Genomic DNA, 26,444 nt, shown 5'->3' with positions numbered 1-26,444 from the left:
ACTCAGAAGTTGAGTGTAGAGAACATGAGTTTGTCACTCAGCATCCAAAACTGGTTACTCACAACCATCTGTAACTCCAAGGAAAAGGAATTTGATGTCCTCTACTGGTGCCAAGGGCCCTTGATGTGTTTGGTGCATATACATATACTTGGGCACACACACAAAATAAATCTTTAAGATAACATTTGAAATGTAAATAAAGAAAATATCCAATAAAAGAAAAAGAAATATTAATAACAAAAACAAAAAAAGAAAATATAAAGAAAAAGAAGTTATTTGGGGGGCATAAATAATTGAAACATGAAATCAGTGACAGCTTTATTGTTTATTCTGTTAAATGCCAAGGAATGATGTTTACCCCCACCAATACTCCTGTCATCTGGTATTTATAGTGGTTCCCATCGTTCAATGGTACTTAAAAGCACTTTCTTTGAACCACAAATGCCCCATACTCCTTGAAATCCTCAGCAGTGACCCACATCTGCTTGAATGTTGTCATGGATGTCATGACAGATCCACCAATCCAAGCTGAATAACATCTGTCTGGGGAAGCTGTGATCTTGATAGGGGTTCCCTCAAAAGCCAGAACTTCCAGTTCTTTGAGTAGTCTATCCTGAAGCCCGGGAAACAATGTGGTTCCTCCAGAAAGCACAATCTCAGCAAACAGATTCTCCTGGATGTCAGTGTCACACTTCATGATACTGTTGCAGACCATTTTAGAGATTCCTAAATCATGAATACCTAGATGGTCAGGTGTAAAAAGAACCTCAGGTACCTGACACAGGTGGTCATTCATCTGGATGATATTTCCATCTGGTAGTCTGTATTCACATAGGGACTGCTCACAGCTCTTTTCTATGTCTTTATAACCACAGGAGACAACACATAACTTCTCTTTAATATCATCCACCACAGCTTTGTTGAGGATGCAGGGAAAGTGTAGCCTTTAGCAAGAAGGAGTCGGGTGAGGTGTTCTGTGATATCTCTCCCTGCCACGTATAGCTTGGTGATAGCATGAGGCAGAGAGTAGCCTTCGTAGACAGGAACAGTGCAAGTTACCCCATCACCACTGTCCAGCACCAGGCCAGTGATACAGGCAGAAGCACACAAGGCTCCTACTGCATGGTTGCAAAGGTACAAGGCAGGTACGTTAAATTTCTCAAACATTATTTCTGTAGTCTTCTCTCGGGTCTCTCGGGGGTTCAAGGAGGGCTCAGTCATAAAAACTGGCTGTTCATTGGGTTTCACTCCTAGCTCCCACTCAAAAAGGTCCTTCCATAGCTTTTCCATGTCATCCCATCTAGTTACCAGTCCACGCTCAATAGGATAGTGTAGGTATAAGCCATCGTACATGCACTGGGCTTCTCTCCCACAAAGTACCTTTTCCGATTGGATCTTGCAGATGGTATGTTGAATTTTGGGTGACCAACAACAGAGTTGATGACATGATGGGGTACAATCTCTCCTGAAATTCCAACTTTACAAAGTCCAGAACCATTGTCAAAAATCACAGCTGGATTATCTAAACTAGGTGAATTAAGCATGTCTGGATTTGATCATTTACACGTCAGCAATAGAATGTTTAGTTGGACTACCCAGGGGAATGAAAGGTACCTCCGTTGTTCCCAGTCCACCAGAGCAGCAGGTCCTTAGCCCATGAATGTTGTCTCCTTTCTAGTGGTTCAGCATCTGCTGAGAGGCCACTTCAGGGATAGTTGTTCCTTATGTCATAATGTAGCCATGGCAATAGCTGCATGCATTCAGAAGCAAAAAAGGTAGGATGGTTTGGGAGATGTTTCTGAGCCAACACTAGTCATTTGTTGAGAGATGAAATACTACAGAACTCACATCACAGATTGTAAGTAGCCTATGATCTTAAATGAGAGGGTTAGCTTTAGACTAAAGTTGCCTGTCCCAGAATTAAGTATTTTCTTTCTTTTTAATGTTTCTTTTTGTTTCTATTAAAAATAGATTTTTTTGTCATACAATACATTCCAGTCTCAGTTTCTCCTCCCTTTACTCCTCCTAGCTTCCTCCAACTTTCCTTCTCCTCCAGATCCACCCTCCTTCCATTTCCTCTTAAGTAAAGAGTAGGTATCTCAGAGATTAGAGCCAAACTGGCCAAAACAATATACAGTAAGACAAGGTGAGAGGCTTCCTATTGAGACTGGACATGTCAACTCAATAGGAGGAAAGGAGTCTTAAGAGCAGGTAAAAGAGTGAGAAATGTACCAACTCCCACTGTTGGTACATTTGACCAAATGACCACCTACTATCACAAACTTTTAGTAACTGATATTTCAGCATGAAGAGATAAGACCCCTATGTGTTTCTTCCCTATCCCTAATGATGACTGACTGTGACAAGACTTTTCTTTTTATAGTCCCAATTTAGGCAACCATAACTGTGGTGTGTTCAAGATTGCAGTGGCTGTGTTATGTCCCAAAGTTGATGTTTTTTAGGTCTTCTCCCAATCTTTTGGTGTATACATTCTTTCGGTCTTCTCTTCTGTTTCATAGATGTAGCAATGTAGACTTAGAGGTAGTTATATAAATACCCTGCTTTGGATAAACACTCAGCCATCACGGATTCTTAGCACCTGAGTATCCATGAATCTGTGCGTTCATGACCCTTCAATACAAAGACAGGCATCCCTGAATAACAGAGAGAATAATACTGACAGTAGAAACAAAAATATTTTGCAAGCAGTTTGATGCTGTGTCACAGTTTAGCTTAACAACTATAATATGTTCCCCAATCCAGTATTTTATGAATTTCTTATCCATATGGTTTTGAGTGGGTTATACATTTATGAGTCAGTGCAATCCACTCAAATCCAATCAGACAGCAGCTGTTTACCAGTATAATATTTCTTGTCATTATTGTGAAACAAGTACATCTTGTCTGATATGTGGTATAGAAGTTCATAGGATTTATAGCTGGAAAACTATTGACTGCTCTCCTCTACTCATAGCTTGTAGAGTCCATTAACAACTATGAATATTAGCTACCAAAAAGGAACATTTATAGCTCTATTTTTCATCATGAAGTTTTATCATCTGATTATGATAGGAAAAACATGATTGTCAGGAAAGTTTTTGTACATTACTATTTTTTCATTAAGGATCCCCTACATGTATACAATAAAATATGATAGTATTCACCTATATTATTCACTTAAAGTACCTCTTGATCTTTCCCTGTTACACAAATTTATGTCCTCTTTGTGTATATTATTTTAGTAACCCCAAAAGTTCCATTAGTGCCACTTATATGTGCATAATTGTGGAGTAATTCAATGGAGCATGGACAACCTGCCAGTGGCTACACACAAAGAATAGTTCTTCTTTTGGTATAACCAGTTACTTTTTAAATCATATTGGTCAAAATCACAAAAACCCATGGCTGAGAGTGTCATAAGCTCTAGAGTAGAGCCTGCTTATTATTATTTTATTAAAAATTCATGTTGTCAAAAACTTTCTAAATATTTATGTTCATACCCATAGACCTAAGTTGCTCTTAACCTTTGTCAATAAAGAAGAAATGATATAATAAAAAGAGAGTATTCTGGAATGTTGTCAAATGCTGTCTTCTGGATATGGCAGAATTGTTGCACATGTGAAATCATTACATTTGTGGTTACTTGCAAAAGAACTGTTAGATCAAGCCAGCCAAAATTTTAGAATGGGTAGCATTCAAGAACCTATATTTTGCTTAGGAGATATTTACAGTTGACAGTTAACTGTTAACTGTCAACTTGACACAACATAGGGTCACCTGGGAGAAGAATTTTCTATCATGATCTCATTCAAACTGTCCTGGAACTTTCTCTAGATTAGGCTGCCACCCTAGTGCTGGGATTAAGGACATGTACCACCACTTCCAGCTTTGGAAGAGTTTGTTAACTGAAGTTTGAGTATGGATCAAGTTAGCCTGTGAGGCATCACCTTGTTTGTTAATTGATGTGGGAAAGTTCAGTCCAATGTGGGCAGTACTATTTGTTATGCTTGGCTTAAGAAAAGAGAAAGCAAGCAATAAAGGATGCATGCATGCATTTATTTCCACATGCTCCTGACTGTGCATTATGTGACTAGCTACATTGACTTCCTGCTATGATGCCTTTTCTAATATAATGGACGATAAGTGGAAATAAATTCCTTTCTCCCATAAATTGCTTTGTCTCGGGATATTTATTACAATATCAGAAATTAAATTAAACAGCTACAAAGAAGGATGAGAATATCCTGGCCTGTTATGGGGACATCTAAGTTTATTAACAACTTATACAGCAATATCCTTCTTACACTGTTGTTTCATAAACCATAACTTCTAGAAACAACATTATCAAGGCATGCAGGGTATTTTCATTATAACTATTATTTTTTATTCTTTACTCATATATTACATCCTGACCATAGTTTCTCCTCTCTCCACTTTTCCCATTCCATCCTCCAACCTCTCCTCCCTCCCAGATCCACTCCTCTTCCATCCAATTTACAAATGATCAGGCCTCCCAGGGACACCAAGCACAGCATAACAAGTTACAATAACTCTAGTAACAAGCCTCATATCAAGGCTGGATAGGGCAACTTAGAAGGAAGAAAAAGGATTCTAAAAGCAGGCAAAAGTGTTAGACAACTTGATCTCTCACTGTTAGAAGTCACACATAAACACTAAACTATACAACATATGTGTAGAGGAGCTCACTCAGACCCATATAGACTCCCTGATCATCAGTTTAGTCTCTATAAGCCCCTAGGAGCCCTGCTCAGTTGATTGTGTGAGCCATTTTCTTGTGGTGTTCTTGACCCCTCTGGCTCCTGAGTTCTTCCTCACACTCTTCCTCAGGGTTCTCTGAGCTCTGCCTAAAACCTCTCCCCTACAATTTTTCCTACCTATTATTTTTAAATAATATTTTTGTTGGGTTATAAAGTAGTTGGTTTCTACACAGCTTCCTCATATACCTTCATACTGTTTACCTGCCCCTGGACACACTATCCTATTACCTGATTAAACTTTTGACCACAGTATTTTCCCTCTCTTATTCATGTTACTATGTTTTACTATGAACTCTTCCTACTTTCAATTTATTGCATTATATTATACCCTTAATATGCCCTTTCTAGTCTGGTTTTCACATTTACTCTAGATTAAATATGTAAATGATTATTTCAAAGTTAGGAACAATAAAATTGAACATGCTGTGTTTGCTTATCTGGATATAGTTTGCTTCACTATAATGTTTTTCTAACTTCTATATATTTACTCACAAATTTCATTTTTTTCACAGAACAGAATTCCTAGATAGGGAATCATTTTTCATTATCCATTTATCTGTTGACACCTAGGCTGATTCGCCTTCCCCCCCCTTTACTGAAAATAAATTCGTATCTCTTAGAATATACACTGATTATAGTATATATTCTCTTTATTTATCTCAGGTGGTCCTCATCTTCCCTCACACTTCTACTTAGTCCCTTCTGTCTCATCAGGAAATAACAGGATTCTAAGAGATAGCAAAACATAAAAACAAATATAAGATAAAAAATTACATTCAATTTGGAGAAGAAAACTAGCAGAGAGAAAAGAGCTCCAAGAGAAGCCACAAGCATCAGAGACCCACTCATTCACCACTTGGGAATTCCATAAAAATACCAAACTGAAAGCTATAATATATATGTAGAGGACTTACTGCAGAAGTATGCAAGTCCTGTGCATGCTGCTTCAGTCTGAGTTCATATGAGTTTGCTTAGTTGATTTAAGGGGCCTGCACATGTGGTATTATCCATCTGCTCTGGCTCTGGCACTCTTTGTCTCCTCTTCTGCAGGAATCCCTAAGCTCTAAAGTAAGGAATTTTATGGAGACATACCATCTAGAGTTGGATGTTTCAAAGTCTATCTCTCTGTATGCAATGTCAAACTATGGGTCTCTACATTTGTTCTCATCTGCTGTGGGAGGAAGCATCTCTGATAATGGCAATAATATTATTAGGAGTCATTTATTGCTACTACTAGTATTTGGTTTTATCCTAGATCTCTGGAGTATCTAGTCTCTGGTTTGTGGTCATCCACTTAGTCTCATGTATGCATTCTATCTCATGGAGTGGGTATTAAGTCAAATCCAAGATTACTCCCACAATCTTGGTGATACAGTTAGTTGCCTTAGAATATTTTAGGCAGAATAACATTGTAGACTGTAGGGAGCCGCGGCGTGCGGTGACAACATTCGCCATTACAAGATGGCTCGGGCATCCTGTGCTCCCACAAGTAAACAACTAAACTGCACAGGTGCAAGAGGCGAAAGCATGCCAAGCCACTGCCCATCCCGGGGCGTAATATGGGGTGATGAGTAAGCAGCCAATCAGAAGTAAACATGCCACTCTAGGGTGCATATAAGCAGTGCCTTTTGGAGCTTGGTGTCTTCTGCTTCAGCTGATACAAGAATAAAGCCTCGCTGTAGTAACTACCCAAACACTGCCTCCCGTGTCTCTCTTGCAGGCGAGGGGATTCGGAAGGGGTGCGGAACATCTGGTGCCGAAAACCTGGGAACTTCAAGGCGCTGCGGACACCCCCCCCCCCGAGACTCAGGGCGGGTTAAAAGACTCCAGGATCGAGGTACGTCTCTGAGAGGTATGTTTGGGGTGGAAGCCTGGTTGCGAGCGGATTTTCACTCATTGCAGCCGCTGCACTAGTTGGCCTCTTGCTTGTGTTGCTTTCGCTTTTAGCTTATTTGTGTTGTGAAGATCCAGCTTGCAGCACAGCTATTAATGCAAGTCAAAAGGTTTTAGAAGAGGTCCACTCCAGTGTATCAGAAACAGAGCATGTTAGCCATCATCAGGCCAAGGAGCCGGGGGGGGGGAAGGTAAGGCCAAGGAGCCTAGGAAAGGGAAGCAGGCAAGAAGGCCTGGACAAAAGAAGCAGACCCAGGAGTCTGGTAAAAAGAGAGAGTACTCAAAAGAAACGGAGGCCACTGCAGGGCCTGTTAAGAATAAGGACCCTTCACCGGCTGGTAAAGAGAGAGTGGAGGTCAAAAGGACCCCCCCTTTACCCCATTAAGGAGCTTGCCGCCATAGACCTTAGCAGCTCCTAAGAAGATCTAACGCAAGGAGAGGAAGGAAGCCTAGAGGAAGAGGGAGCCGCCTATGAACAAACAGATATGGACCAAAAAATAACCATCCTGAGATAAGACTAAGAAAGACCTTGAGTCCCTTGGCCCCCTCCCTTGCCTCTTGCCTACGCCCAGGCAGCGTCTCTAATTCATTTCTCAGCTCAGGAGATCAGAGACAGCTACAGCTGGCATTTTTGGTCTTTGAAGGGGCAGAGGGAGCCCGTGTTCATGCCTCAGTAGAGTATAGGCAGGTCAAAGAATTAGCTGAGGCAGTACATGCATATGGAATTGGGGCTAATTTTACCGTATCCCAAGTGGAGAGATTAAGTACAGCTGCTATGACGCCAGGGGACTGGCAGGACACAGTGAAGGTGGTACTTACCAATATGGGCCAATATTTGGAATGGAAAGCGATCTGGCATGAGCAGTTACAAAAACAAGCCAGAGCTAATGCAAGCATTGAGGGTCAACAATTATGGACTTTTGACATGCTGGCTGGAGTTGGCGCACATGCCAATGACCAGACCGCTCACCCTTGGCAGGTATATGCACAAATAGCGACAGCTGCTGTTAAGGCCTGGAAGTCTCTCCTCAGACGAGAAGGGAGTAATCTTTATTTGTCCAAAATAACTCAGGGGACCAGTGAGTCCTTCTGTGACTTTGTGGCCCATATGACTGAGGCAGCTGGCAGAATCTTTGGGCATTTCAGATCCCAAAAATTTCAGAAATTGGCTCTTTTCTAGGAACGGTTATTTATCCAGAAAAAATAGTTCCTCAAAAATTAGAGATTCGCAGAGAACATTTACATACTTTGAATGATTTTCAGAAATTATTAGATGATATAAATTGGCTAACACCATTTTAAAAAATTCCCTCGGCTGAGCTGAAACCTTTATTTGATATTTTGGAAGGGGATGCTCATATTTCCTCACCGAGGGCCTTAACACCGGCTGCGAGCCGTGCTCTACAAGTAGTAGAAAATGCTTTACAAGATGCCCAACTAAAATGCATAGATGAAACCAAAGCCTTTGACTTATGTGTTTTTAAAACTAGACACTTACCAACTGCTGTGTTATGGCAGGAGGGGCCCTTGTTATGGATCCATCCCAATGCTTCTCCTGCAAAGACCATTGAATGGTATCCAGATTCAGTCGTTCAGCTTGCCCTTCGTGGACTAAAAGCAGCCATTACCCATTTTGGAAAGGAGCCTAAGGTTTTGGTAGTGCCTTATACTGCCCATCAATTCCAAATATTAACGGCAACCTCTGATGTGTGGGCAGTGCTGGTTACTTCCTTCAATGGTCAAATAGATAATCATTATCCTAAGCATCCCATCTTACAATTTGCCTTAACTCAAGCTATCATATTTCTGCATATTGTGTCTCAGGAGCCACTCCCAGATGGAATGGTAGTTTATACGGATGGGTCAAAAACAGGAGTGGGTGCCTATGTGGTTAATGATAAGGTTATATCCAAACAATACCATGAAACCTCACCTCAAATTGTGGAATGCCTAGTGGTGTCAGAGGTTCTGGAAATCTTTCCAGGTCCCTTAAATATTGTTTCAGATTCCTTCTATGTGGTTAATGCAGTAAAAGCATTAGAAGTTGCTGGGTTAATTAAGACATCTAGCAGACTTGTGGAAGTTTTTCAAAAGATTCAGCTTACCCTGGCTAAGCGAAGATTCCCTGTCTTATAACTCATATTAGGGCTCACTCAGGCTTACTGGAACCTATGTCCCGTGGAAATGACCTGGCAGATCGAGCCACAAAGTTGATTGCAATTGCCCTTTCACCAAAATTGGATTTGGATAAAGACTTCCATAAAAGGTTTCATGTGACAGCTGAGACTCTACGATGTCGATTTAACATCACTAGAAAGGAGGCTAGAGATATCGTGACTCAATGCCAAAACTGCTGTCAATTCCTACCTGTTCCCCATACCAGAATTAACCCTCGGTGGGATTGGGCCATTACAGATCTGGCAAAATGGATGTTACCCACATCCCATCCTTTGGCAAATTTACAACATTTGCATGTCTCCATTGATAACCTGTTCTGGAGTTATGTTCGCCTCTCCATTGACAGGAGAAAGGCAGCCCATGTTATTCAACATTGTCTCGAGGCTTGGAGTGCCTGGGGGAAAGCCTAAAATCCTTAAACTGACAATGTTACCACCCTACACTTCTCAAAAGTTTAGACAATTTTGTCGCCAAATGGAGGTGAACACACCTGATGGGTCTTCCTTACAACCCTCAGGGACAGGGCATCATTGAGCGTGCTCATCATACCCTTAAAAACTTATTTGATAAAACAAAAAGGAGAAGTTGAGGAAGCTCTGCCCATGGTGCCACGGGTATTGTCTCTCTGGCACTTTTTACTCTTAATTTTTTGAATTTGGACAGTCAGGGCAACACGGCGGCTCATCGCCATTGCCTGGAACCAACTAGCCCAAAAGAATGATAAAAATGGAAAGCATGTTTTGACTGGTCAGTGGAAAGGCCCGGATCCTATTTTAATAAGATCCAGGGGAGCGGTTTGTGTTTTTCCACAGGAAGAAGACAACCCGTTTTGGTTGCCGGAACGCCTGACGTGAGGCCTCACGGTTGCGGATGATGATTCCTCAGCGGATTCCCCTAAGAATGCTTTTGAATCTCTACATGGATTCTCCAAGCTTGGGTTCCTAGTATATATAGTGAATTTAGATGGCTATCCTATCTGCTTTTTCCAAAACCTATGCCCTTGCCTTCTTAAAAGGTGCCACTTCTGCTAAACAGAATTTCTCCTATACCTTTAACTATACTGAGCAAATTAATGCCTCACTCCAGTTTGTGTGTATCCTTCATTTCTTTTCATCTTATCCAACCACTCCTTTAATACTTGTACCAATGTAATTTGCTTTATGTCCCAGTGCTGTTCTGCTCTTGTCTATAAGCAGGCCCCTAATAGCCAGAATACAACAATGGATTCCCTATCCCCGTTCAGACGTCTGGACCTTGACTTTATTTAGACAGAAGAGAGACTTTGGCATTACTGCAGCCATTATCACTGCTATTATCATCTCTGCAGCTGCAGCTGTGACAGCCGGCATAGCCATGGCTAATCAAGTTGCAACAGCTACCATTGTTAATCAAATTTCAGGAAAAGACTTCTGAGGCTTTTGACCACTCTACAGAAATTGGATGCACACTTGGCATCACAGGCATTCTGTTGGTCAATCAGAAAGTTGATTTGCTCCAAGCCCATGTGGAACAACTCACAGATGTGGTTCAAATGAGCTGCGTGTCAGCAACCCCACATCTATGTATTACACCTTGAGATTTATGAACGATACATTTATTCAAAGCCATAATCTTTCTGCTTATTTACAAGGGAATTGGACTAAGGAGCTGGACCAGATGCAGCAGCAATTGCAGATCCGGATCTTGAGCCTTAATGGAACACGATTGGACCCTGTTACCCTTGGCGATTTACTTCTTGGCTTACCTCTGCATTTTCTTTTCTTTAAGGAAAGGGTGGGGATAGGCCTGTTTGGTGCAGCCCTATGTTGTGGATTAGTGTTCATGTTATGGTTGGTCTGCAAGCTCAGAGCCCAACAAAAACGTGACAAGGTTGCTATTGCCCAAGCACTCATAACCTTGGAATAAGGATCTTCCGCTGAAATTTGGCTATCGATGCTAAGAAAGTAAACTGATGACTGAGACCCTCAGTCGATGCACCCCAAGGGTCAGCCCATTGCACTGGATCGATGAGAGGTCTAAGTCTAGCCAGCCCTTGCCTGAATAACTGTGGTACCTGAATATTAGAGGTGTTTGTGAGTGGGTACTCGACAGGGAATGTTCCACGAGTGTGGATAGATTTCCCGAAAGTATGCCTGATTGCACAAAGGTTTGATGCCAAAAACCTCCTCTCCTGGTGGCACCCCAGGGAGAGGCTCCCTTTCCCCGACAAAGGCATCGAGATGGGTATGGGAAGTATTACTCATTGCACGACTACAAGTGAAGAAAACCCATTACAATATCTCATTTTGCACAGGGGATCAGGCCTCTGCTTTCTCTCACTGAGTTGGTGCCATACTTGATAGGCAAAAGGCTGTTCCATCTTCATAAAATAGATAGGGAGAGATGTAGGGAGCCACGGTGAGCGGTGACAACATTCTCCATTACAAGATGGCGCAGGCATCCGATGCTCCCACAAGTAAACAACTAAACTGCGCAGGTGCAAGAGGCAAAAGCACGCCAAGCCACTGCCCATCCTGGGGCATAATATGGGGTGATGAGTAAGCAGCCAATCAGAGTAGACCAAAGGTTTTGTGCCTGAGTTGGTGTTTTTATCTCTATTTTTGTAGTCTGCAAAGTACCTTCCAGTACCAAAGACACTAAAATGTAGGATGCAGGTTCTATGTAGGCATGAAGCACGAAAACACTAGAATGTAGGATGAAGGTTCTTTGTAAGGGTGAGGCATGAGGTCAACCTCTCCATGTTCAGTGAGTAGTATAGGTATTATCTCTAGCAAGGTAGCCTTGCTCTCAGTTTGTGGATAACACCTATTGTTTTAGGAATAGTATGACTTGTTTGAGGATTTCTGTGGGACCCATTTGGCCAACAATTCAATGGGATTCCACCCAGTCCTAGGACTGGAAGCTTCATTTTGCAAACAAGATATAATCAGTTAAGACTCTGTCTCCCCAATTATGTGTAGACTTCATTAGGATCTCCTTACAGACTTTAGGGAGTTTTAACTGCACTGGATTTCTATATCACCTTTCAATTGCCCCTCAATTTTAGCTTTATATCTTCCTATTCCTTCCCTCAACTCAATTTCCTGGTCTCCAACTTTCTTCAGTTTCTGCCCCACCCTGAACCCAGTCCACTCATAAGATCTATTTTATTTTCCTCTCCAAGGAAGATTCATGGGCTGCCCTTAGTCTTTTTCTTTATATGTAACCTCTGAAGTTTTGCTATCATTTACTTAATGACTAATATGTACATATAACAGAATACATACTATATTTTTTCTGTTTGGATCTTGATTATCTTATTTAGGACATGTTGGGTTTTTAGGTAGTTGGGTATCAGGGTATCTGTGGCCTTGTACAATGAATAGTAAATGTTCCTTTTCTTTATATTTTGTGGAAAAATTGAGGAGTATTAGTATTAACACTTCTGTTAAAGTCTGGTAGAGGCCGGGCGGTGGTGGTGCATACCTTTAATTCCAGCACTTGGGAGGCAGAAGCAGGCAGATTTCTGGGTTTGAGGCCAGCCTGGTCTAAAGAGTGAGTTCCAGGACAGCCAGGACTACAAAGAGAAACCCTGTCTCGAAAAAAAAAAAAAAAAAAAAAAAGGGAGGGAGGGAGGGAGGGAGGGAGGGAGGACAAGGAAGAGGAAAATGCAGTGCAGGCTTGCCTTCAGGCCAGTCTAATGGGGGCATTTTTTAAAAAAAGAAAGTCTGGTAGAATTCTATGCTAAACCCATTTAAACCCAGGCTTTATTGGGTTAAGACAAGTTTAATGACTACCTCTATTTCCCTAGGGGTTACATGTTTGTTTTAATTGTTGAGTAATCTTGATTTAAAATTATCCACTTTTAAAAGATTTTTCAATTGGTCAAGTTCAGGGTTTTAAACTATGCCTTTATGATTCTCTGTATTTCCTTAATATATATTGTTATGTCTCATTTTCATTTCTGAGTTTGTTAATTTGGATATTACCTTTCAGCATTTTAGTTCATTTGAATAATGGTTTGTCAATCTTATTCATTTTATCAAAAAACAAACTCCTTGTTTCATTGATTCTTTTTATTATTTTATGTTTGATTCTCTTTTTCACACATAGTTATTTGTTCTGTGAAGTATGTATTTAAAGTTCTTTTCTTTTTATTACTCATTTTATTCATTTACATTTCAAATGATATTCCCCTTCTCGGTTATCCCTACACAACCCCCATCCCATCCCCACACTTCCCCTTCCCTTTGCCTCTATGATGGTTCTCTTCCACTCAATCAATCACTCCTGCCTCATTTCTCTAAGCATCCCCCTGCACTGGAGCATCAATCTTCCACAGGACCAAGAACTTCCCCTTCCATTGATATCAGATAAGGTAATCCTCTGCTACATATATATCTGGAGCCATGAATCACTCCATGTATACTCTTTGGTTAGTTGTTTAGTCTTTGGGATCTCTGGGTGGTCCAGTTTATTGATATTGTTCTTTCTGTGGGGTTTTAATCTTTTAATCCCCTTCAGTTTCTTCAGCCCTTCCCCTAGCTCTTCCATTGGCATCCCTGGGCTCAGTCTGATGGTTGGCTGTATCTGCATCTGTATCTCAACCCTGAGTTTGAGTACTTTTTGGACAGTTATGGGTGTGATTTTTAATTTTTGTTCTAGAGATTTCATGTGTGCTGTTTACTTACTTGTACAGATTTTTCTTTCTTTCTTTTTAATGGTAGGGATTTAGCACTATGAACTTGTTGGTAGTGATTCTGGTGTTGGTTGTATATGTGTACTGTTTGCTTCCCTTTCTTTTGTTTTTGATAATGAGTGATTATTTATTTTTTGTATTTTATTGTTATAGTTAATGTTTTAAGGTGAGAGTTTTTCTTCCAGTACCTTCTGTATGGCTGGATATTACTTAAATTGGTTTTATCATAGAATGTTTTATTTTCTCCATCTATGGTGTTTGAAATTTTTGCTGTATATAGTAGCCTGTGTTAGCATCTTAAAAACATCTGCTCAGGCCCCTCTGAATTTTTAGAGGTTACACTGAGTAGTCCAGTGTTATTCTAATAGGTCTACCTTTATATACTACATGGTCTTTTCCCATTACAATTCTTTAATACTCTTTCTTTGTCTCATATGTTTAATATTTTGATTATTATGCACCACATGTATTTTGTTTTCTGGTCTAATATCTTTTGATTTCTGTTTTGCTCCTTGTACTTGATAGGCATCTCCTTCTTTATGGTCAAAATTTTTCTTGTATGATTTTTTAAAATATTTTTCTGGGCCTTCACCTGGGTTTCTTTTCCATTCTCTGTTCCAAATATTGCTAAATGTTCCTAACTTCTTAGATATTTTGTGCCAGAGTATTTTTTTCTTTAACATTATCTTTGATGAATATATCCATTTCTTCTGTTGCACCATCAACACCAGAGATTCTCCTTTCTAACTCTGTATTTTGTTGGTGAATCTGTAGTTCTCAATTGATTTCCTAAGTTTTTCATTTCCAGATTTCCCTCAGTTTGGGTTTTCTTTATTGATTGTATTTCCAAATTCAGGTCTTGAACAGATTTATTCACTTCTTTCAATAATTTTTTTGTATTTTCTGAATATCTTTAAGGATGAAAACATTCCCCACTTAAAGATATTTATTGTATTTTATACAGGCAATTTTTAAGGTCTCTTTCTTTGTGCTTTAGTTATGTTGAAATATTAATGGCCCACTGTTGTAGGATTTTTCAGCTCCAGTGGACACATATTATTCTTGCAGTTACTGTATTTTTGCCTTGGCATCTAGGCATCTGTAATAGAGAAAATTACAGGTCTAGGTGCTGACACCTGGTTTTGTCTTTGTTGGGTGGAGGTATTTTCTTCCTTGCTTCTAATTTGTCTCTGATTTTTGGGTTAGTATGGTGCCTGTATTGCCTGGCAGAGAATATTCTGTGGCCTTAGTATGTGTGACCACTGGAGTTTCCAGGGAAAATGTGTTTCTGAATATTGGAATAGAGATAGGCTGAGGGGGGTAGCAGATGGGAAGAAAGCAGCCTGTTATATCAGAATCTGCTCATTTAGTCTCCGTGGAATGGGAGCAGAAAGTGAAAAGAGTTCACCCCCAGAAGATATACTATAGAGCCAGGCAGGAAACTGGCTGGAGTGGAATTTAGGGAAGCTGCCACATGTTTTCTGCTTCAGAGTTGGGATAAGACAAGAGAATTGGATCTATAGGAACAGAGGGAGAGCTGAAGATTTGCAGTCAGCCTACCTGTGACCCTGGCAAGAGTGGCCTCTCTGTGTTAGTAACAAGTGCCTTAGGATTTGGGGCTGGGATAAAGCAATGAATGAGGAGAGAGTTAGGAGGGAGAGGTCTCTAGGAACCATGGAAGATGTAGACAATACAACTTAATAAGTACAACCAAGTAATTTCTATTTCTTTAAATTATAATGAAAATTTATTTTAATATGTGAAATGTGTCCTGTAACATCCAGAAATGTATGTTAGTCATAGAATGCTCATCTGTTCTACAACATTACCTGAATTCTATCTCAGCATTGTTAATAAATATCTAAATAATGCCTTTACCCAAAACATTGTAATTGCTAAAATTTTACTAATAAAGTGATGCTATTATTTAAATGTATAAAGAAATATTCTGTGAACATATTAATGCAGCAATTACTAATTATTTTTTAAGTCTTTATTGGTTATATTATAGGTATGTTTGAGCATATGTGTGTCAATAATAAAATTGATTATAGTAATAGTACTTCTTTATCAACTTTGCAATACTTAGACATAAAACTTACCCTTGAAAATATTTAAAATACATTGCATTTAGCAACTGAAATGATAAACTGTTCTATATTATAGTTCTTTTTGGCTGGCCTTGTACATTTCTCTACAGAACAATCAGATAATATGTTGTAGTTATAAAACAAGGATCTGAACAATCAGATAATATGATGTGGTTATAAAACAAGGCTCTCAAGCCTCCTTGAGATTTTTCCACTTGTGAATCTTTCCAAGCATGTAGGACATTCTTACCTTTAAATGTTTATGTGTGAATTCTTTTAAGAAATATTTTATTTCCACAGTTTTAAAAAGGAAATAAAATTATTCTTTATTATGTTTTTGGTCATTTTAAAGAAGGTAGACATAACTACCACTCATAATTTTTAAAATATTGTTCAATTTGTAGATTTAGTATTGCAGCTGGATTTCAGGGATTTATTTATTTTTTAATTATATGACATGGGAAGATCACAATTGAAATGGTACTTCTGAGTTTATTTCAGCAAATAAAATAATCATAGAGTTATATATTGCAGTACGTATTCAGTCATATAACATGTACTACATTGGTAAAGATATAATTAATATTATGGTTCCTTCGTTATTTATGTCCATCTAAGAAAGACCTTTAATTAGGGATATAATATAATAAAGTTGGAAAGGTCCTCTGTGATCAGTCCAATACTAAGTTAGTCTAAATGATGTAGTTAAGTACTTAAAAGTTCTAAGACAATGAGTGGAGTAAAATGAGGCCTGTAAACTCTCCTTAAACTGGCCACACTCAAAAGTTCCAAATGACTTTGTGTGGGGGTTAATGTCCCTATCACACTACCAGGGTTCCTGTCTCATTACAGCAGGAAGCTTTTTCAGGTTCCATATCCCCAATGCTATCAGGCACAACTCAGGTCACCCCCATTGATTCATGGGTGCCTCCCTTATGTCTGGTTTTTCACCAAAACTATGCAGATTTTATCACTATTGCTCTGTAGTAAGGCTTGAGATCAAAGACAGTGATTTCTCCCAAAGTTTATTTATTGTTTAGGATTGTTTTGAGTATCTTGGATTTTTTCCACCTGAAGTTGAGAATTGTTCTTTCAAGGTCTATTAAAACTGTGTTAGTGTTTTGACTGGGATCCTACACTTGAGCATGAGCATTTCTCCGTGTTCTGAGATCTTCTTCAATTTCTTTTCAGGGACTTGAGGTTCTTGTCACACAGATCCTTTACTTGCTTGGTTAAAGTTATACCCAGATAGTTGGGGCTGTTGTAAATGGTGTCATTTTCTAATTTCTTTCTTTTTTATTACTTTATTTACTTCTCAAATGTTGTTCCTACTCCCAGTTGACCCCTTCCAGATTTCTCCATCCCATCACTCCTCTTCACCATTGAGAGGGTGCCTCCCACAGGATATCTTCTCTACAAACATTACATCTCTATAGGACTAGGTACATCCTCTCCCACTGGGGTCAAACAGGCAGTTAGTCCTCTGCTACATATGTGCTGGGGACTTGGACTAGCCTTTGTATGCTCTTAAGTTGGTGGCTCAGTCTTTAAGATCTATTAGTACAGGTTAATTAATACTGTTAGTCTACTTATGGGGTTGCCATCCTGTTAAACTCCTTATGTTCTTCCCCTAACTCTTCCATAGGGCTTCCTAATGTCAGTCCAAAGGTTGCTGGCATGTACCTGCATCTGTCTCAGTCAGCTGATAGTAGAGCCTCTCAGAGGACAGTCATTCTAGTCTCCTTTCTCCAAAGCACAACATAGCATTAGCAATAGTATCAGGCTTTAGTGCCTGTCCATGAGATGGATCCCAAGTTAGGCTAGTCACTGGTTGGCTATTCCTTCTGACCCTACTCCATTTTTTCCCTGAATTGCTTTTAGATAAGAATAATTCTGGATCTAAAATTTTGAAGGTGATTTGGTGTTCCTATCCCTCCACTGGATACCCTGTCTTACTATATTAGAGATGGATTATTCAGGTTCTGTCACCCCACTTTTGGGTATGTAGGCTAAGGTCACCCATATTGAGTCCTGGGTACCTCACATATCCCAGGTCTCTAAGACTTTCTGTATATTAACAGACCAGCACTGCCCACCCCCAGCAGCTGCAAATTTCCATTCATTCTCCTAGCCCTCTGGAGTTCTCTCATGTCTCCCCCCATATTTGATCATGCCCCATTACCCCTACCCCTTTTCTCTCCCATTAAGGTCCCTCCCTCCTCTGCCTCCAATGATTACTTTGTTCCCCCTCCTAAGTAGAATTAAAGTATCCACACTTGGGCCTTCCTTCTTGTTGATCTTCTTATGGCCTGTGGGTTTTATCATGGATATTCGGTACTTTTTGGCTAATATTCACTTATCAATGAGTACATACCATATATGTCCTTTTGTGTCTGAGTTACCTTACTCAGGATGATATTTTCTAATATTTCTAGTATTTTGTCTAAACTCCACCTCCACAGTTACCTGGCAACAGCCAGGTAGGCCTGGCCCACTATAAAAGGGGCTGCTTGCCCCCTCCTCACTCTCTTAATCTCTTACTCTCTTACCCTCTTAATCTCTTACTCTCTTGTCTCTCTGTCCCTCCCCCCCTTTCCTCTCTCTCCACATGATCATGGCCAGCCTCTACTTCTCTACTCCTCTGCTTCTCTGCTTCTCTTTCTCTCTCTCTCTCTCTCTCTCTCTCTCTCTCTCTCTCTCTCTCTCTCTCTCTTTCTCTCTCTCTGCCTCCACTACCCTCCTGGCTCCACTCGCCATGCCCTCAATAACTCTATTCTATACTATACTGGTGTGAGAATGGTCCCTCACAGGAAGAAATGCCTCTACATGAGCCTGCTGAGACATCCCCTTCCCTGTACCTCTCCACACACCCACAGAACATACTCTTTATCTTTTTATCTTTTTATAAACACTTCACTGGTGCCGAGACTCGGATACAAAAACTTCGGGAATTGCCATGCTGCAGTCTTCCACAGCAGCTGGCTGCTGTAACTGAGCAGGACCAATGCCATGTGGCCTGCCTCTACCACTACTGCAACTGCCTCTGTGCCATGTAGACTCCATATCTGCTACCTGCCATCACCGATCATGTGAATCTCTACCACTGTTGCAGACTTAATATGCCTATGGCCTACCACATGGTACTTTGCCACATGGGTTAGGCAGCCAGACAGGCCCACATAGATCTCCCATTTCCATTTTCCTGATACCAGACTGCATAAGCCTGCAAACACACACTGGCATATGGATTGGTAAGGAGATTCCAATTGGCGGGAGGGACCCTAGATGCCCAGATAAGGCCTGGCCAGCCTTCCCTGGGCTGAGAGGTGTTGGCATTTGTATGCCCCAGTCCATATGACTGGCCTCCTAGCTGAACTACTACTTAGGACATTGGCCACTGGGTGACCGCCCCAAAGCAGTTTACAGTCTCCCTCCCCCCTCTGAGCTCTTGCAGCTGCCAGAAATCCTGGTACCAGGTTAAACTGCTTTTGGCGATCTCCAGGATTTTGCCAAGGCCCCAAGATTGTCACAAAATTTTCTTGTGACGACCTTATTATTATTATTATTATTATTATTATTATTATTATTATTATTATTTGTATTGGGATGCCAATAAGAATAGCTCAGTAAGCCCCCCCCCCCATCACCCAGTGGGCACTACATTGTCTTCAGCTGCACCCCCAGACACCCCACTGGGTTGTCTCCTTAAAAACCTCAGATCTCTAAAATTAACGCCTGATTTGAGGCCTTCCAAATTGATATATCTCTGCAATAAAGTCTGGATTTGGTATCCTCTAGATAATGGTTTAAAATGGCTACCTAATGGCACACTAGACCCAGTCATTTTAAATGTCTTCATACATACAGACAGCAGTCTGGTAAATGGAAAGAAATTTCCTATATCCAAGCATTCATCTACTTTTACTCTAATCCCTCCATGTGTTCTACCTGTTCCCCACCCCAGGTTGTTTTTTTAGCCATCTGCCACTGATCAGAGTAACCATCCACATGGTCCCAAGAAAGATTTCTTGAGCTCAGAGATAACCCTTTCCTTCCCTGACCCTTGTTCTAGGACTCCCCTTGGATGAGACACTTTTCCTCTTTTCTTGAGACAGTTTCTTACTCACAGCAGAGTACCCCAGGCCAGGCCTGGACAGACTGTTCTCTCTCTCAGGAGCACTTGCTCCAAGCTCTAGTCCCTAGCGTGTCTCCTGGAGGGGTCAGTCCTCTGCCTGCTAAGGTAGGACTCTTCTCCTGCCCCTCCATCATTTGCGGCCAGCTGTGACCATTTATCTCAGCTGGTTTGCCTGAAAAGCAGTGGGTCCGGGACCTGGCTTGCTCCCTTCCCCTGTGTTCCTTAGCTCTGCTCTGCTCTGGGTCTACTCCTTACATTCTGCCAGGGACCCTCTCTGAGACTTGCTTCCCCACATGCACAACCACCCGCACAAAGGGCTTGGCCACCCGCACAATCAAGGAAGGCTCTCTCTCTCCCTCTCTGCCTGGGACCTGTAAAGTGAGTGTTAGGGGTGCCTTCTGCCACAGGAGCAGCTAACATGAACATTGCTGTGACATGCTTTTCCTTGCCCACTGCCGACTCTAGCTGTCAGAGGTACTGGGCAGTGACTTCCGGCTGCTAGTCGGAAGTCCTACTCTGCTGCCACAACTGACCTGACCTGCAGCACCTGTGGCCCACAGCCCTGACCCGCCAGCCTTATGATCCTATGCTACTGTTGCCAGCTTTCTTATTCTGGTCCTAGCCAAACGTTTCTTTGCTAATACAAGAATGTGCTTTTCTCTACCTATGAAACCTGCCACAGTTACTTAAGACTCTTTCCTATCCTGTCTTAATAGATTTTTAGTACTGCTATTAAATTCTATTCAGTTACAATTAATCCTTATGGCTCTCAATCTTGTCAGAAGTCTGCTAATAATATATTTAAGTTTATAGCTGACAGAATTCCCAAAGGCTATAACAGTTGACCCAAGATGGTTTCAGAAGACTTGGACACCTAGAAAATACAGCCTGGATTGTATGCGATGATATGGTCACTAACAAACGCAGTGGAATAAACTGGATGCCCTGAGTCAAATGACTTGGCTAAACCAAGGTAAATCATTTCTCATGTCACACGTATCCATTCCACAGAGAAAGAGCCCTGTGTCTTCTGCACTTGGAAGCCAAACTGACTTTGCCCAAGAGTCTATGGAGACCATAGGAACTGTTGGCTAGTAGACTCTGTCATTTTTTAAAATAATATATAACTGGTAGATTATTGTTTACTCTTTCAGATTTCTGACTGCATTGACAGCTAACCTTTCACAGATGTAATCTGTTACCTCATTACCTAAACTCAGTTACCTTCAATTAAATGCTTCATATTTCCTCTTTTTGCTATGCCACTGTCCTAATATTATCTGAGTTCCTATAAAATTGTCGACTTGTCAGAAGCCAGGACCCTTGCCTCTTACCCTCACCCCCTACTTCTCCCCACCTGCACAATGTCCTCTGCAGCTTCATCCTGCCTGGCAACCACAAGATCCTGCTTGGAAGCTGCAGGTAGATTCAAAGCAGCGTACTGTGTCTTCTGGAAAAAGCAGTGTACCAAATCTTTTGAGAAAATCAGGTGGACCCCATATTGTTTCAGGGCACAGGCCGAGAAGATTCTGTACTTTCCCACCACCTCGATCCCTTTTACCTCTCCCTTTACAAACTATGGTATAAAAAAATGTGTTTTGTGCCCAAATACATGATTCTTGACAAGCATTTGCTTCCTTGAGCCCTTTCCCCTGTCTCTCCCATTCTTCTTTCAGGTTACAGTCCTCATCGTGCCCACGAATAACCAAGACCCTCAGGTCGGGTCACCTACTTCTAATAAAACATTCCACTATACAATCTAACAGATCTTAAAAGACTACTCATGTTATTAACTCATGCTGTTATCTCTTTTGTAAACTTATAAGCTACAGGAAACCCACTCAGATCTACCTCTCACAGACCAAATAAATGCCATCCAGATAAGTATATCTGCCTAAAGTTCCCACTTACTACCTATTCCAAAGAGTAGGATCCCTCTGTGTTTCAAATGTACATCTTAGAAAAAATTTTCTTTCCAGAGAAGCAACCTCCAGCTGCTCCATCTCCTGTTGTTGGGCCTTGGATGAGGTAACTCCATTTAACCTGCACCCATCAATCACATAGGACACAGGTAGAGGGCATGATTAACAAGTCTCCACCTCCAGAGATTTAAATACTAATGAGTTATCTAAAGGCCAGGGGCATAGCTAATTAAATTATTCACTCCCCTTTCCCCCCTCCCTATAAAAGGCCATGTGAGCCTGGCTTTCGGGGGAGTGCTCCTCATGTACACCCACTTGCCATGTCGTGAACAATAAAGCTTTGGAAAACCGGACTCCATGTGTCGCCTGGTCTCTCCGCCAGATTCCCAGCCTTTGGAACCTTGAACCACAGCCGCCACTGCAGCCACCAGCCTGAGGCAGCTGTGTGAATGTGGGACCCCTGGCCGGCAGTGTGGGAAGCGTGCCCCTGACCCGCTGCTGGACTGCCAGGACCCCACCGCCAGACTCCCTCACCCCCGCGAAATTTCTTCCCCACATCCTGTCACATACACAGCTGCTTCTACTGGACCAGTTCCTTCTGACCTACCTCAGATGGGCTCCATAGACCTTGGAGAGCAGGAAATAGTCAACTTTCCTAAGACCGGACAAACACCCCCCATACCCATTCTTCTAGGTTCCCCATAGAGACACATCACCCCAATGCCAGCAGGAAGTAGCCAGATATCACAAGACCCTATTCCTGCATCACCATCACCTCTTTGTAATTTTTCTTTTTTAATTAAACCAAAACGGGGCAATGTTAGTATTCTGTCTGAACTCCACCTCCACATTTACCTGGCAACAGCCAGGTAGGCCTGGCCCACTATAAAAGGGGCTGCTTGCCCCTCCTCACTCTCTTAATCTCTTACTCTCTTACCCTCTTAATCTCTTACTCTCTTGTCTCTCTGTCCCCTCCCCCCTTCCTCTCTCTCCACATGGTCATGCCAGCCTCTACTCCTCTGCTTTTCTGCTTCTCTGCTTCTCTCTCTCTCTCTCTCTCTCTCTCTCTCTCTCTCTCTCTCTCTCTCTCTCTCTCTCTCTGCCTCTACTACCCTCCTGGCTCCACTCACCATGCCCTCAATAAACTCTATTCTATACTATACTGGTGTGAGAATGGTCTCTCACAGGAAGAGATGCCTCTACATGGGCCCGCTGAGATATCTCCTTCCCCATACCTCTCAACACACTCAGAGAACATACTCTCTTTATCTCTTTACCTTTTTATAAACACTTCACGAATTACATCCATGTGTCTGCAAAAAACCATTTTTAACAGCGGAGTAAAGAAGAGTCAGCGCCCCTATTCCCTGGGCTTGGGGACTAAGGTGGTTAGTATTGGGCTGTCTTTCTAGGGAAAAGTAGTGGTTTTGTTGGAACAGGGAGGATTAGCTAGGACTTATTGCATAGCCACAACCTATTGGTAGAAATCTGTATAATTATTATCAAGATGAAGTTATAATTTCTTAAATGGTACAAAATTTACTTTGATTTCAAATTTAAGGTTTTCATTGGTACAAGCTTCTTACTGATATAAAAGTGAGATGAATATTGATACTCTCATGGGCATTGTGCCTGTATAACACATTTAGTAATACAAAGCTTAGACCCAGTCCTTCTTTTACTTTTTTGACTGATTTGGGACAGTTAGCCTATGAGTTAAGGGACTATAGCAAATTCATGGCTTTGAGTTTATTGTTAGGGTGTTTTCCATATTTTATTTAGAAATAGCTGAGAGGAGTTAACAAACAACAGTCCAGGTTACCTTACATGGATAGTTGGTTTTCAAAACATCAGAAGTCCATAGAATTGACATTACAAATATTTATATATTAATGTTCATTTTGATTAGAGACCTGTCTGCTCCGGACAGCCTCCTGTCATGTATTCTAAGAAGAAATTGAGCATTCTTGGGAGTTACTCCAATTGTGCAGTGATAGCCACTAGGGAAGAATTGCCTCTTCTCATCTACAGACAAATTACTGTCCAGAAAAGGACACACTTGCAGAATAGTCAACTGATTATATCTGCCTAGACAGAGTAATCAGCCCTTAATAATTCTGCATCACTAATGTCTGTCAGATGATTCTGGGCCAGAAGGCTGAAGATTTGATGCTCCAGCATTCGGTAGTATAGGGGCTTTCCAGGTGTTCAGTGGTCTCTATAAATCGCCTAAGTCTTAGAAGCTATGTTTAGTGCTTCCCATAATTTCAGTTAACTCAGTCATTCTGGATTTCTGACAGGGTTGAAGACCTATAGTCTCATAGCCAATCCTGACTATTTACTTTGAGAGAAAAGATCTGAGTGGATGATTTTCAGCTGACATTTATTCTAAAGCCAAGAAAAAAGCCAGGTTCAAAATTAAGTGTTTTAGTTAGGAGAGATGACAGAGGTTCTGGTTAGTCACCAAAATGATGGACTGGGTATTAGGACTATCTTGTACCTCACTGGTACAGTTGGGCATAAGTATGCTCTAATTGTGAGAAAAAAGTTTTATTTTAACAGGAAGGATGATATGTAGGAGGAGCTAAGGGGGAAGGAGTACCAAGAGGAAGAGATGGAGTAAGGAGAGGAGAAGATGAAGGAGAGGAGAAGCTAGGTGATGAGAGAGACAAAGAGAGAGAAAGAGAGGAGGGGCATGGAGGCAGATGTTCACATGTCTCCACCAGTCAAAGATAGTTTATATATCTAGTTTGGATACTGGGTTATTCTTCTGATTGAGCATTACCAAACTTATAAAGCCTTTGATTAACATTTTAAAAATTGTATAAAAGCAAAATGGAAAAAGGGGCATGGGATAGGGGTTTTCTAGGGAGGGGAAATGGGGAAAGGGGCCAGCATCTGAAATGTAAATAAAATATAAAAAAAAAATAACCAAATAAAAAAAACAGCTGAATGGTATCCCATTGTGTAAATGAACCACATTTTCTGTGCCCATTTGGGTTGCTTCCAGTTTCTGGCCATTTTGAATAAGGGAGCTATGGACATAATGGATCAAGTATTCTTGTGATATGGTGGGGCATCCTTTGAGTATATGCCCAAGAGTAATATAGCTGGGTCTTTAGGTAGAACTATTTCTAACTTTTGGAGGAAACCCCAGAGTGATTTTCCAGTGTACTTGTACAAGATTTCAATCTCACTAGCTATGGAGAAATGTTCCTCTTTCTCTACATCTTTGCCAGCATGTGCTCAATTGCAGTTTTGATGTTAGCCATTTTGATTTGTGGGAGGTGGAATCTCAGAGTAATTTTGATTTACTTTTCCATCATGACTGGGGATGCTGAACATTTCTTTAGGTGTTTCTCAACCATTTGAGAGTCCTTTACTTAGAATTCTCAGTTAAGCTCTGTACCCCATTTTTAAATTGGGTTTGTTTTTTTGAAGTCTAACTTCTTGTGTTTTTTATATGTTTTGTATTTTAGCCCTCTACTGGATATAGGGTTAGTGAAGATCTTTTACCAATTTGCAGGTTCCCATTTTGTCTTATTGTCAGTGTCCTTTTACTTACAAAGGCTTTTAAGCTTCAAGATTTCCATATATCATTTTTTATCCTTAGAGCCTGAGCCATTGGTCTTCTCTTCAGAAAACTTTCCCGTGTGTCAATTTGTTGGAAGCTATTTTCCATTTTTTCTTCTGTTAGATTCAGTGTATCTGGTTTCATATTGGGGTCCTAGTTTACTTGGACTTGAGATTTGTGCAGGGTGATAAATGTGGATCTATTTGTATTTGTCTACATGCAGACCAGCTCATAACAGGGTTTCCTTCATTTGTTATTTCTTTATTGTTATTGTTTCTATTTTTAGGTCTTGGACAATTTTGTTAAATTCCTTGACCTGTTTTGACTGGTTTTTTTCCTTGTATTTCTTTAAGGGATTTGTATCCTCTTTAAGGGGTTCTACTTGTTTGCCTGTGCTTTCTTGTACTTCTTAAAGGGATTATTTATGTGGCCCTTAAAGGTCTCTATTATCTCCATGGGATTGAATCTTAGGTCAGAATCTTCATCTTTGAGTATGTTTGGGTGTCCAAGACATGCTATGATGGTAGAATTGGGCTATGATGGTGCCAAATCACATTGGCTTCTGCTGCTTATGTTCTTGTGTTTGCCCTGGGCCATCTGGTTATCTCTGGTGTTAAGTGACCTTAGTATCTCAGATTAGAACAGACCTGCCCTAAGGCAGGTATATCTGTGTGACATGGGTTAAAACAGGCCTCCTGGGAGGCAGGCAGTATTGTATCTGTTTGGAGCAGGACTCCAGTGTCCCTATTTAGAGAAGACCTACTGTGTCCCTGTTTAGAACAGTGCCTCTGTGTCTAGACTTAGAGCACACCTCTTAGGACACAGGCAGGGCTGTGGAGTATGGTAGCAGGTATGAGGAAATTAGAATGGCTACTTCATCCTGCTTCATGTCTATTTGCTTGGAAAACAGCTCCTAGCCCTTTCTTCTGAGGTAATGTCTATCTTTATGGCTGAGGTGTGTTTCTTGTATGAAGTAGAACGATGGATCCTGTTTTTACATCCATTCTGTTAGCCTTTGTATTTTTATTTCGGAATTAAATTAATTGATATGAGAGATATTGATGACCAGTGATGGCTAATTTCTATTGTTTTGACATTGGTGGTGGTAGTGGTGCGTGTGTGTGTGTGTGTGTGTGTGTGTGTGTGTGTGTGTGTTTGCGTGTGTACATGCACTTTCTTTTTTTTTTTTGCTGGTA

The 26,444-nt window shown here is 41.0% G+C and overlaps 1 protein-coding gene across 1 annotated transcript; it reads right to left on the bottom strand.

Moving 5' to 3' along the window:
- Window positions 1–354: 354 nt before the first annotated feature.
- Window positions 355–1,619, bottom strand: LOC117702530 (actin-related protein T1-like). The gene is given in 3 exon segments (XM_034493625.2): window positions 355–939; window positions 942–1,367; window positions 1,370–1,619. Coding segments are annotated over 3 exon segments (1,125 nt in total). The 5' UTR covers window positions 1,545–1,619; the 3' UTR covers window positions 355–415.
- Between the last annotated feature and the right edge of the window lie 24,825 nt (window positions 1,620–26,444).

Source organism: Arvicanthis niloticus, unplaced genomic scaffold, assembly GCF_011762505.2.
Source record: "Arvicanthis niloticus isolate mArvNil1 unplaced genomic scaffold, mArvNil1.pat.X pat_scaffold_914_arrow_ctg1, whole genome shotgun sequence".
Taxonomy (NCBI): domain Eukaryota; kingdom Metazoa; phylum Chordata; class Mammalia; order Rodentia; family Muridae; genus Arvicanthis; species Arvicanthis niloticus.
This window is presented reverse-complemented; position numbering and strand designations above follow the sequence as displayed.